General features: G+C 40.6%; 1 gene segment (V, D, J or C); it reads right to left on the reverse strand.

Annotated features, from left to right (window-relative positions):
* The window catches only part of LOC141731454 (T-cell receptor alpha chain constant-like), a 51,300-nt gene that overhangs the window by 1,112 nt on the left and 36,366 nt on the right, over positions 1 to 13,822 (reverse strand). Inside the window, 3 exon segments of the C gene segment in view lie at positions 505 to 614; positions 3,154 to 3,201; positions 5,054 to 5,317. Coding sequence covers positions 505 to 614; positions 3,154 to 3,201; positions 5,054 to 5,317 — 422 coding nt within the window.

Below are 13,822 nucleotides of genomic sequence, written 5' to 3' on the forward strand. Positions count from 1 at the left end.
CAGGTGAGGAGAGAAATCTGATGGATGAGTGCAAGGCAAGGCAAGGGATGGATGTACAAATAGGAGGGAGAAATGTAACAAAAACAAAAGGTTTGTGAAATCATTATTTAGGTTACAACTGCACAATTGTAGAGCTGAAATGTCCAGGCAAGAGAGAAACAGACACTGGGAAAAGCTGATAAATTAGGATTTACATTAAAGTCAATAACCATCAAACTTTCCCAGGTGAAGGGAGAAATCTGATGGGTGAGTGCAGGCAAGGTAAGGGATGGATGTAGAAATAAAAGGGAGAAATATCTTGAAAGGGAAAATATTTTCTTATGGACCAAGAAGAGCAGTTGAGGGGTGGTTGAAAATGGTATGGCCACAGGAATGGAGGGATTTTACTGCTGGCAAACAAAAGAATTCTGGATAGCCTGCAAAAACAGCTGTTGCAGAGAGAAAGAGCATTCACAGCTGAAGAACCAATCCAGATATTTTCTGACCCCTCCCAAGCATCCTCACCTTTTTCTTCTTCCACACAAGCACTGTCATCAGCACGTTAAAAATGACTATTTTCATTAAAACGATTTTGAGGCCCAGCTGTGACAAAGAAATGGTGTTCAAGTGCTCATCTGGAAAAAAACAACAGAAAATGAGAGTTAAAAGAGCACTGAGACATCCTCATGTCCCACACAGACTTAAAAGCTTTTTTTAACAAAGTTGTTCCATTGTGTCATGGAGTCAGCTGGTAGGGCAGGAAATGAGATAGGGAGTAGGACTCAGAGACTTTAATTTCTTCCATTCAAAAACCACTTAATTATCCAATTTGCCACTCTGCCAGCCACCTAACTGGTTTTAAATACTGTGCACTGTGAATCCAGGATGCTGGAGCAGCCCTCCTTCCTCTGTCTAAATTTTTTTGAAGATGGGCAGGGGGAAAACAATTCAAATTTTAATAATATAACACAATTTCATTTGAATTTTATATTAATCTGAAGTTACAAAACCATTAGTATTTGAAAAGAATATAAATCTATATTATATATTATAGAAAAATATATATTGTATAAGCATGCAATATATAATATATAAATATATAATTATATAATATTTAAGTATGTAATTGATATAATAATATAAAAGAAATATATTGCATTTCTTTTGTATATTTCATTTAAATATATATATATTTATATATAGTCTTCATTAGAAACCCATTCCTTTATATATTCTTCATTAGAAACCCATTCTTTTATATGTTTTCCATTATAAACCCATTCTTTATACATTCTTCATTAGAAACCCTTTATTTCATACATTCTTAATTAGAAACCTCTTCTTTTATACATTCCTCACTAGAAACCCATTATTTTATACATTCTTCATTAGAAACCCATTATTTTATACACCATTCTGATACAGGTGGACCTGGCTGGTAATTTAATCAACACCCTTGGCTAATTGAGAAGACACCCTTTGGTAAACACCTTATGAGAAAACCACTGTTCCAAACACTGCAAGATTGTTTTAATTCTTTCTCTCAGCCTTCTCAAAACTTGCCAGAACAATTCCTGGGAAAGTTTATCTGGCTTTTCTCTCTCTCTGAATAAACTGTGAGCATCCCCCCAGCCCAGCCCCAGTGACCCCTGAGCACAGGAACCACTGCTAGCTGCTGTCCCACGAGGTGTTTGTGCACCCAAAATAACCCAGCTCCTCTGAAAGCTGAAATGCAGCAGTGCTGACTCATAGCAGGACCCGGAGCCGCTCTGGGGTGGGCAGCAATGTGATGTTTTTCTCGAGATTTTAAACTTTCAGCAGCAGCTCTGTGGTGAGTCAGAGCAAGAGCTGCATGAAATTATCAGCTTGGATCAGCAAGGCTGCAGGAGCACCATAACTTTCAGCATTGTGTTAAAACCTGTGGGGGCCCTTTTGGGGAAATTTTCTGTCTTTTTGCTGCTTCAGAAAGAATTCTGCAAGCGGGGTAAAGCAGCAAAAGCTTGGGAAGGTGAGAGAGAGAGAAGTCTGGTCAGAGAGAGAAAGCCAAATAAGCAATATAATATAATACAATATAATATAATATAATATAATATAATATAATATAATATAATATAATATAATATAATATAATATAATATGTATTTTATAAGTATTTATATTATATTATATTATATTATATTATATTACATTATATTACATTATATTACATTATATTACATTTTATATATATATATATATATAAAATTTATATAACATATTGTATTATTTATATAATAATTTCCCTTGAATTGGCCTGGGAAGCTTTAGGGAGCTGGAGATAAACAATGATAGTCAGATATTAAACAATCTGCAGGTGATGTTTTTTAACAAATTATTTTGCTGTTTTCCTTTTACAAATGAGTGTCTTGTTAATTAGCCAATCATGTGAAATGTATTTATTGGTTTCTCTGGGTCTGGATTGAAGGCATTTGAGATGGTATTTCATGTTCAGACTCAGGTGTTTATTATTTCTTATCAGTAAAACAGTGTCACTGCTGTGAGTTCAGCAGCTTTTCATTAGAAGGCACAAAATGGCCAACAGTCTCTGGTTACAAGGGCTTTTAAGACTGAACTATCCAATTAAGAACTGACACCTGGATTATTTTCCCTTTTAACCCAATAACTGATCCCAGTGTGGACTTTTCTGCCCAATTGCAAAATGCCACCCAAACCCAAGAAGGAAGAAGAAGAAACCCAGGACAACACCCTGTGCCCTCCATCTTGCTGCCATCCACAACACACTAAAAACCCCAAAACCTCAATTTCTCACCCAGTGACACACCTACACAACTCTCTATAATCCATTTCACACTTTTATGGGTTCCAGTCTATTTTGAAGTCTGGGAAACTTTCTCCATGAATGAGGGTCAAAGTCAGAGCTGCCCTGGGGGTCAGAGCACCCCAGAGCAGACAGAGAAATATTCCCTGAGTGCTCTGGGTTTGCACAATATTGATTAAATGACCAATCAGATCCACCTGTAGATAACTAAGCTATAAAAGAGGAGAGGATAATGGGATAAATAATAAATGGGATTATGCCTTTTGCCTTCTGATACAACTCTGTCTCATCTCTGACTCAACAGTGACAGGAAGACAATTTAGGGCAAGCTTTTCTCCTAAAATGCTGTTACATACCTGTCCTGAAGTGGAGGGACAGCCCTGTGACACAGACAGCACTGGCACCTGCAGAGAGGGACAATAAGTTGAATTAATTACAAAAATGTTCTTCAAAAATTTAGAAGGACTAAATTAGGATTTCTGGCCAACAAACCCTCCCATAAACATTATTTTCTCTTTTTTTTTTCAGGGCAAGCATAAAAAATTATCTAATTAAACTTCAGTGTCCCTTTGGACAAAGGAATTTTGAGCTTTCTATCCTCCCACAGTGTGTTCTGCTAGGACTGTAGCAGTCTGCTGATCCTTAATCCCATTTCCACCAAGGGGGAAGGAGAGACCATAGACAAAGGAGAAACAATAATCAAAACCATCAAAAAAGTTTTTTCTGTTCAAGAGAGAGGGGGAAATGTGGGAAATGGATTTGTAGGGAATTCTCCAAGCCTGGCAGAAGGCTCAGTGTGCCTCAGTGTGCACACTTCTTATCTCTTATCTGGAGATAAGAAATGCTGACTTGGTAACGCCATGGAAGAGGACAGACATTGCTGAGAGAGAAATGGAACTAGATATAAGTTTCAAAGGATGGTTTTATAAATAAGATTAGATTTATTTGGAGAAATAAAACTATGAAAGATGCATTTAGTAGGACCCACAAAGGGGTAATTTTAGATTATTGGATTTAAGGCATTTACAGCATGGTGTTGCAAAAAGCTGGCAGTCCAATAAATGTTAATAATATTACCCTTTTTCAAGGCTGAAAAGCCCCAATTTAGCCTTGAGAGATTCAGTAATACTGTTTCTTGGGAGAAGGAACTTTTGCTTGCCAGTGGCTTACAGCGTGGGAAATGAATTCATAGAAAATTCTCCAAACAAGTTTCAAAAGGTGGCCTTACAAATAAGACTGGATACTTTACAGAAATAGAATTTGAAAGATTTATTGTAGTAAGATTAAGTAAAATTACCCACAAGGTAATTTTAGATTATTTGCTTTAAGGCTTTTACAGTGTGGTGTGGCAAAAGCTGATAGGCCAAGAAACACTTATCATCTATTATAATTAGGAAATAGTTGGCTTCTGATTGTGATTATGTGAATTCTAACATCTGTATTGTGTCACCCTTCACATGAGAGAAAAGACTGAATACTTTACAGAAACAGAATTATGAAAGATATATTGTAGTAGGAGCCATGAGGGATAATTTGAGATGATTTTCTTTAAGGCATTTACAGCATAGTGTGGTAAAAGCTGACAGGCCAAGGAACACTTATAGTGTATTGTAATTAGGAAATAATTGGGTTCTGATTGTGATGGCATGAATTATAACATCTGTATTGTGTCACCATTCACATGAGACTGAAAATAGAATAAAAGCTTTTAAAACACCTCTCTGTTGCCCCATCTCTGGGTCAGAAAATGGATTAATCTGGCAAGAAAACTGAGGCAACAAAGCAACATTTGTGATGGTGTTCACAGGGGTCTGAGGATGAGGGAAGAGATGAGGATCTGATCCATGTTTCAGAAGGCTTGATTTATTATTTTATGATATATATTACATTAAAACTATAGTAAAAGAATAGAAGAAAAGGTTTCATCAGAAGGCTGGCTAAGAATAGAAAAAGAAAGAATGATAACAAAGGCTTGTGGCTCAGACTCTCTGTCTGAGCCAGCTGACTGTAATTGGCCATTAATTAGAGACAACCCCATGAGACCAATCACAGATGCACCTGTTGCATTCCACAGCAGCAGATAACCATTGTCTACATTTTGTTTCTGAGGCCTCTCAGCTTCTCAGGAGGAAAAATCCCAAGGAAAGGATTTTCCATAAAAGATGTCTGCGACACAACATTCCTCTGTCCCGTGGGACAACAGTGGAGCACCCAGAGCACCTCCAACCCTGGTGACAGCCCCAGAAATGCCCTTACCACTCTCAGGGTCCTCTCCCTCCAGCTCTCCAAAGCCCTCGTGGCTGGCAGCACAGTGCAGGTGGTCACTTGTGGCCCAGTAGGTGGACAGGTAGCTGGACTCCTCGCTGTCCCCATCCGTGGCCACCCCCACCACAGCAGATGTGTGCTGCTCTGCTGAGCTCAGAGTGAGCTTCTCAGGGGAGTAATCTGTGATGAGGCACATCTCCAGGCCCTGGGCATCTTTGGAGGTCAGCCTGTAGACGGAGGGAGATGGAGTGACTTCTGCAGAGAGGAGAAAAGAAGATTTAGGTCAGATTACACATCCATATTTCCTGCAGTCTTACATAGAGACACTTGGAAATGCAGGATTCTCCATTATTGCAGTGGGAAGTGCCTGATCATTGGGATTTTGTGCCAGGACACCTTTGGAGAACCAAAACTTCTGCAGCAGATGATGCAGAAACTGCTTCTGTGTGACCGTGTTCACAGGGGTCCAAGGATGAGGGAAGAGATGAGGATCTGACTCCATGTTTCAGAAGGCTGATTTATTATTTTATGATATCTATTACATTAAAACTATACTAAAAGAATAGAAGAAAGGATTTCATCAGAAGGCTGGCTAAGAATAGAAAAAGAAAGAATGATAACAAAGGTTTGTGTCTCAGACAGAGCCCGACCCAGCTGAGTGTGACTGACCATTAATTAGAAACAACACATGAGACCAATCACAGATTTACTTGTTGCATTCCACAGCAGCAGATAACCATTGTTTACATTTTGTTCCTGAGGCCTCCCAGCTTCTCAGGAGGAAAAAATCCTAAGGAAAGGATTTTCCATAAAAGATGTCTGTGACACTCCTATTGCGTGGCAGACACAGAGGCCAAACAGAATCCCTGTTCTGAACATCTGAAAAGGCCAGGAATGATTAAGGGATGATTTTAGGCCATGATTTAAACTGTCACCATGGCCTGATGAGAGTCTAAATCATGCCCTAAAAATCATCCCAGCCTGATTTCTGCTGGGACTCCCTCACCTCCCCTGCTCCCTTTGGTTTTTGGCAATTTTTTGACTGTTTGTTAGGGAGAGGAAGGCAGGAGCTGCTAAAAAGCTTGATGATAAAATACAGATGTATATTTATATCCCTGTATAAAAACACAGATGAGCCAGGGTAGATCACTGCCATGGGGCACGTGGAAATGAAACAGAAGAGGAGGAATTTGTCAAGCTGCTCTCTTTCTCTCTCATCATGAGCACTGTGCTTTCTGAAGAGATAAATATCTACCTCACTCCAAATTAGGGTGTTTTTCTGCTTTTCAATCTGTGCAATGCTTTGATCTTGAACACACAAAACAATAAAGGCTGTTTTTCGCAGGAAGCCTCAGCTCTTTTTGCAAAATATTAATTTCCTGTTCTTACTCAGAGTGGTGGCTGCCTCTGCTCTGGTGCTGCAGTTCCTGTAAGTTCCTTGGTTTGTTTGCCCACTGCTATGAAGGTTTGAGACAATTTTGGTAAAATACATCGACTTTAACCACAGCCCTGTGACCTGTTATTCTGGCTTGATGAGGTGATAAATAGACGTGATAAATAAACAGCATTTCCAGCACAGGCTGGAGATGCTGTTTATCTATCACTTCTATTTATCACTTTTATTTATCACGTCTATTTATCACCTCTATTTACAGCAAAGTGAGAGGCAAATAATGATGCTCTGAGCTTTCCATGCTGCCCAATTTCATCTTTACTGAAGGATGTCTTCCAGGTGTGAAAATTACAAAGGTTCTCAGGAGGTTCATGAGCAGCCACTTGAAGTCTTTTTGTTCTTAAAATGTCACACAGCTGGGTTAATCCATCTCAGAGAGTGGATTAGATGGGCAGAATTGCTCCTTCTAACGCCCAAAATATTTTGTTAACATTGAAGGAGCAGCAGGAGACATCATAGCAATGTTCTCCTGAGGTTTAGATGGTGCCCAAGTAGAGGTGGCAATGCCCTTGACAGCTGCCATTGCCCAGATCTTGGTGTGTATTAACAAACTTGAAAATTCGTAAAAAATAATCAGGGTAAAAAAAAAAAAATTAGTAAAACAATCAGTGTAAATGTACCTGGCAAAACCAGAAGTCTCGTCCCAGATCCAAATGTGAATTTGTAATTACTCCCAGAGTTACACAATAGCAAACACCTCTACAATATCCACAGCAGCACTGAAAGGATCCTTCAGCAATTAAATACTCCATAAAAAAATCCTGTTTATCTCTATGAACACACAGATCCATTTACCTGGGACTTTTCCGCCTATTGAATTTCTTTTATTGTACTTTGCATTTTGCACTCCCAAACACACTCTTCTTAATATTCCTCTCATATTTGTCCCGTTGTTTCCAGACAGCCACCTGCACTACAACTCCTATTCTCCATCTTATTCCTCATTGATTTATTCTGCCAGTCAGATTCCTCTCTCAAAAATTAATTTATTTACAAAAAAAAAATTATTTACAAAATTTTGTTTATTTATTTAATTATTTTACTGCACGGCTCCCCTAGGGACTGGCAGCCTCCATCATCCCATTCTCTTAATTTTATTTTTGCCACCTGAATTAGTCAAGAGTGATTCCAATAAAGCTGCCATTTAGTTTTTGAGTAGAAAGCTCTTTTTGGGGAGCAATTTCTTTGAGCAATTTCAGTGCTCATTCTGCCACTGAACCCTGAGGTTTCAGGATGTGTTAGGAACGTTCCTTCAGTGGGACCAGAGCAAGATCTGGAGCAACTGGACACAGATATGGTAAATAATGGTAAATCTATGGTAAATTTACCACAATGGTAAATCTGGAGACACTTACATGAACTCAGAGCTCTGATTTATAGCCCCTTCAGCTTGCTGATGGCTCCATATAAACTTGAGACTCTCATTTCTCTCAGATGTTTTTGAAGAGGGTCAGGAGGGTAATTTAAAATAAAATTATTTTCCTCACAGTTTTCCAGAAGGAATTATTTCCCTATATTTCTGTTTTTTAACTTTAGGAATAAAATAATGTTGAAATTATCTTAAGAATCACTACCATTTTAAAAAATGGAACCATTACTTTTCAGGTGTTAACTCACTCAATTTAGATACTAAACAACCCTAAATATAATTCTAAAGAAATTTGGAAAATTTGGTACATTTACAACAAATATCAATATCTTGGCAGGTGTGACTTTCCCTTTTACACAGAGTTTCAAACAAGACATGTAGGAGTTTGGGCAGATTTTTTCCATATATTTGTGGCAGTCACAGTCAAAGCACACTCTTCTATCGATCCTTTTTTCTTCAGAAGAAATGTATGAGGTAAGGATCACCTTTCCATCCTTCAGTAATTAACTTTGCTTCTTGCCCTATTTCCCCTCTATCCAAATATTTCTCCCACCCTCAGTTTTAAGGCTGGTCTGGCTGTTCTCTACCAGTTCCAGATTCTCATTTCTAATGTGCTCCAAGCTCAACCTGGATGTTGTAGGACAAAGTAAATCAACACAAGCTGGCTGTGACATCAACTTGGTGTCATCCCTGAGCTCCCTGCCTTATGTTTATATCATTATATTCTCTTTATATTCTGTTTATAAGCGGAAACCCACCTCCACTGTTACAGATCAAGGATCTCCACAGCACTGACCCAGTATGTGCATTTTTTATGTCCAAATACAATTATGAGTCTGGTTATCTCCAAGTATTTCTATCCACATACAAGAAAAGTCCTTTTTTCCTCCTACAGCTTTATGAAACCAGCTTCATCCCTCTGCATGTTGCTGATCTGTGCTGGCTTTCACCATTTCAATTCACCTCTGCTTGAGGAGCCCAAATCCTGTTGAATTCCCAAGACAAATCCTCTTGCACATGTAAAACCTCTGCCATGTTCATTCTCAGGAACAGGGATGGGAAAATATCCTTGCAGCCATGGAAATCACTTGCTCTGAATACCAACAGAAAATTGATTGTCCTGTTGCTAAAATATTGGCAAAATAGGCAAAATAATTTGTGAGCTGAAAGAAGAACTTACTCTACCCAAATTCTATGTGAATTCTACCTCAATTCTACCTGAATTCAGACATACCTGGAGAAACCACCAGTTTGGTTCCAGCCCCAAAGGTAAACTTGCCATAATTCCCAGAATTACACTGTGGCACAGCCCTTTGCAAAATGGTGCCCTGGGCTGGCTGTGTGCTGGGTGAAGGCTGCAGAACATGGCAAGGTTTTGTTGGGAGCAGCTCACGGAATGGCAGAATAAATGAGGTTGGAAAAGACCTTTGAAATCGTCAAGTCCAACCTGTGACCCAACATCTCCTCATGGACAAAACCCTGGTACTGAGTGCCCATCCAGGCTTTGTTAAACCCTCCAGTGATGGTGATACCACCCTCTGAAACCAGCTTCACCCTCTGCATTTTGCTGGGCTGTGCTGGCTCTCACCATTTCTCTTCTCTGCTTGAGGAGATTGATGTAGGAGCCCAAATCCTGTTGAATTCCCAAGACAAATCCTCTTGCACATGTAAAACCTCTGCCATGTTCATTCTCAGGAACAGAGAGGGTAGAATATCCTTGCAGCCATGGAAATCATTTAATACCAATTGAAAATTCATTGTCCTTTTGCTAAAACATTGTGAGGTGGCAAAATAGTCAAAATAATTTGTGAGCAGAAAGAAGAACTTACTCTACCTGAATTCTACCTGAATTCAAACATACCTGGAGAAACCACCAGTTTGGTTCCAGCTCCAAAGGTAAACTTGCCATAACCCCCAGAATTACACTGTGACACAGCCCTTTGCAAAATGGTGCCCTGGGCTGGCTGTGTGCTGGGTGAAGGCTGCAGAACACGGCAAGGTTTTGTTGGGAGCAGCTCACAGAATGACAGAATAAATGAGGCTGGGAAAGAGCTTTGAGATCATCAAGTCCAACCTGTGACCCAACATCTCCTCATGGACTAAACCCTGGCACTGAGTGCCCATCCAGGCTTTGTTAAACCCTCCAGGGATGGTGACACCACCCTCTGAAACCAGCTTCACCCTCGGCATTTTGCTGGTCTTTGCTGATTTTCACCATTTCACTTCTCCTCTGCTTGAGGAGCCCAAATCCTGTTGAATTTCCAAGACAAATGCTCTTGCACATGTAAAACCTCTGCTATGTTAATTCTCAGAAAAAAGGAGGGGAGAATATCCTTGCAGCCATGGTAACCACTTGCTCTGAACATCAACTGAAAATTCATTGTCCTGTTGCTAAAATATTGGCAAAATAGGCAAAATAATCTGTGCACAGAAAGAAGAACTTATTCTACCTGAATTCTAAGTGAAATCTACATGAATTCTACATTAATTCTACTATGAATTGTACTTGAATTCAGACATACCTGGATAAACCACCAGTTTGGTTCCAGCCCCAAAGGTAAACTTGCCATAACCCCCAGAATTACACTGTGGCACAGCCCTTTGCAGAATGGTGCCCTGGGCTGGCTGTGTGCTGGGTGAAGGCTGCAGAACATGGCAAGGTTTTGCTGGGAGCAGCTCACAGAATGACAGAATAAATGAGGTTGGGAAAGAGCTTTGAGATCATCAAGTCCAACCTGTGACCCAACATCTCCTCATGGACTAAACCCTGGTACTGAGCGCCCATCCAGGCTTTGTTAAACCCTCCAGGGATGGTGACACCACTCGGAAACCAGCTTCACCCTCGGCATTTTGCTGGTCTTTGCTAGTTTTCATAATTTCTCTTCTCTGCTTGAGAAGATTAATGTAGAAGCCCAAATCTTGTTGAATTTCCAAGACAAATCCTCTAGCACATGTAAAACCTCTTCCATGTTCATTCTCAGGAACAGAGAGGGGAAAATATCCTTGCAGCCATGGAAATCACTTGCTCTTAATACCATGCGAAAATTAATTGTCCTGTTGCTAAAATATTGTGAGGTTGCAAAACAGTCAAAATAATTTGTGAGCTGAAAGAAGAACTTACTCTACCTGAATTCTACTAGGATTCAGACATACCTGGAGAAACCACCAGTTTGGTTCCACCTCCAAAGGTAAGCTTGCCATAACCCCCAGAATTACACTGTGGCACAGCCCTTTGCAAAATGGTGCCCTGGGCTGGCTGTGTGCTGGGTGAAGGCTGCAGAACATGGCAAGGTTTTGTTGGGAGCAGCTCACGGAATGACAGAATAAATGAGGTTGGAAAAGAGCTTTGAGATCATCAAGTCCAACCTGTGACCCAACATCTCCTCATGGACTAAACCCTGGTACTGAGTGCCCATCCAGGCTTTGTTAAACCCTCCAGGGATGCTGATACCACCCTCTGAAACCAGCTTCACCCTCGGCATTTTGCTGGTCTGTGCTGGCTTTCACCATTTCAATTCACCTCTGCTAGAGGAGCCCAAATCCTGTTGAATTCCCAAGACAAATCCTCTTGCACATGTAAAACCTCTGCCATGTTCATTCTCAGGAACAGAGAGGGGAGAATATCCTTGCAGCCATGGAAATCACTTAATACCAATTGAAAATTCATTGTCCTGTTGCTAAAATATTGTGAGGTGGCAAAATAGGCAAAATAATTTGTGAGCAGAAAGAAGAACTTACTCTACCTGAATTCTACCTGAATTCAGACATACCTGGAGAAATCACTTGCTCTGAATACCAACTGAAAATTCATTGTCCTGTTGCTAAAATATTGGCAAAATAGGCAAAATAATTTGTGAGCAGAAAGAAGAACTTCTACCCAAATTCTATGTGAATTCTACCTGAATTCAGACATACCTGGAGAAACCACCAGTTTGGTTCCAGCCCCAAAGGTAAACTTGCCATAACTCCCAGAATTACACTGTGACACAGCCCTTTGCAAAATGGTGCCCTGGGCTGGCTGTGTGCTGGGTGAAGGCTGCAGAACATGGCAAGGTTTTGTTGGGAGCAGCTCACAGAATGACAGAATAAATGAGGTTGGGAAAGAGCTTTGAGATCATCAAGTCCAACCTGTGACCCAACATCTCCTCATGGACTAAACCCTGGTACTGAGCGCCCATCCAGGCTTTGTTAAACCCTCCAGGGATGGTGACACCACCCTCTGAAACGAGCTTCACCCCATTGCATTTTGCTGGGCTTTGCTAGTTTTCATAATTTCTCTTCTCTGCTTGAGGAGATTGATGTAGGAGCCCAAATCCTGTTGAATTTCCAAGAGAAATCCTCTTGCACATGTAAAACCTCTTCCATGTTCATTCTCAGGAACAGAGAGGGGAGAATATCCTTGCAGCCATGGAAATCATTTAATACCAATTGAAAATTCATTGTCCTGTTGCTAAAACATTGTGAGGTGGCAAAAAAGTCAAAATAATTTGTGAGCAGAAAGAAGAACTTACTCTACCTGAATTCTACCTGAATTCAAACATACCTGGAGAAACCACCAGTTTGGTTCCAGTTCCAAAGGTAAGCTTGCCAAAACCCCCAGAATTACACTGTGACACAGCCCTTTGCAAAATGGTGCCCTGGGCTGGCTGTGTGCTGGGTGAAGGCTGCAGAACATGGCAAGGTTTTGTTGGGAGCAGCTCACGGAATGACAGAATAAATGAGGTTGGGAAAGAGCTTTGAGATCATCAAGTCCAACCTGTGACCCAACATCTCCTCATGGACTAAACCCTGGCACTGAGTGCCCATCCAGGCTTTGTTAAACCCTCCAGGGATGGTGAGACCACCCTCTGAAACCAGCTTCACCCCTCTGCATTTTGCTGCTCTATGCTGGCTTTCACCATCTCACATCTCCTCTGCTTGAGGAGCCCAAATCCTGTTGAATTTCCAAGAGAAATCCTCTTGCACATGTAAAACCTCTGCTATGTTCATTCTCAGAAAAAAGGAGGGGAGAATATCCTTGCAGCCATGGTAACCACTTGCTCTGAACATCAACTGAAAATTCATTGTCCTGTTGCTAAAATATTGGCAAAATAGGCAAAATAATCTGTGCACAGAAAGAAGAACTTATTCTACCTGAATTCTAAGTGAAATCTACATGAATTCTACATGAATTCTACTATGAATTGTACCTGAATTCAGACATACCTGGATAAACCACCAGTTTGGTTCCAGCCCCAAAGGTAAACTTGCCATAACTCCCAGAATTACACTGTGACACAGCCCTTTGCAAAATGGTGCCCTGGGCTGGCTGTGTGCTGGGTGAAGGCTGCAGAACATGGCAAGGTTTTGTTGGGAGCAGCTCACAGATTGACAGAATAAATGAGGTTGGAAAAGACCTTTGAGGCCATCAAGTCCAACCTGTGACCCAACATCTCCTCATGGACTAAACCCTGGCACTGGGTGCTCATCCAGGTTTTGTTAAACCCTCCAGGGATGGTGACACCACTCGGAAACCAGATTCACCCCATTGCATTTTGCTGGTCTTTGCTGATTTTCACCATTTCACTTCTCTTCTGCTTGAGGAGCCCAAAACCTGTTGAATTCCCAAGACAAATCCTCTTGCACATGTAAAACCTCTGCCATGTTCATTCTCAGGAACAGAGAGGGGAGAATATCCTTGCAGCCAAGGAAATCACTTGCTCTGAATACCAACTGAAAATTACTTGTCCTGTTGCTAAAATATTGTGGGGCAGCGAAATAGGCAAAATAATTTTTGAGCAGAAAGAAGAACTTACTCTACCTGAATTCTACATGAATTCTACGATGAATTCTACCTGAATTCAGACATACCTGGAGAAACCACCAGTTTGGTTCCACCTCCAAAGGTAAGCTTGCCATAACCCCCAGTATTACACTGTGGCACAGCCCTTTGCAAAAT

This window comes from Zonotrichia albicollis, chromosome 23 (genome assembly GCF_047830755.1).
Source record: "Zonotrichia albicollis isolate bZonAlb1 chromosome 23, bZonAlb1.hap1, whole genome shotgun sequence".
Lineage (NCBI taxonomy): Eukaryota > Metazoa > Chordata > Aves > Passeriformes > Passerellidae > Zonotrichia > Zonotrichia albicollis.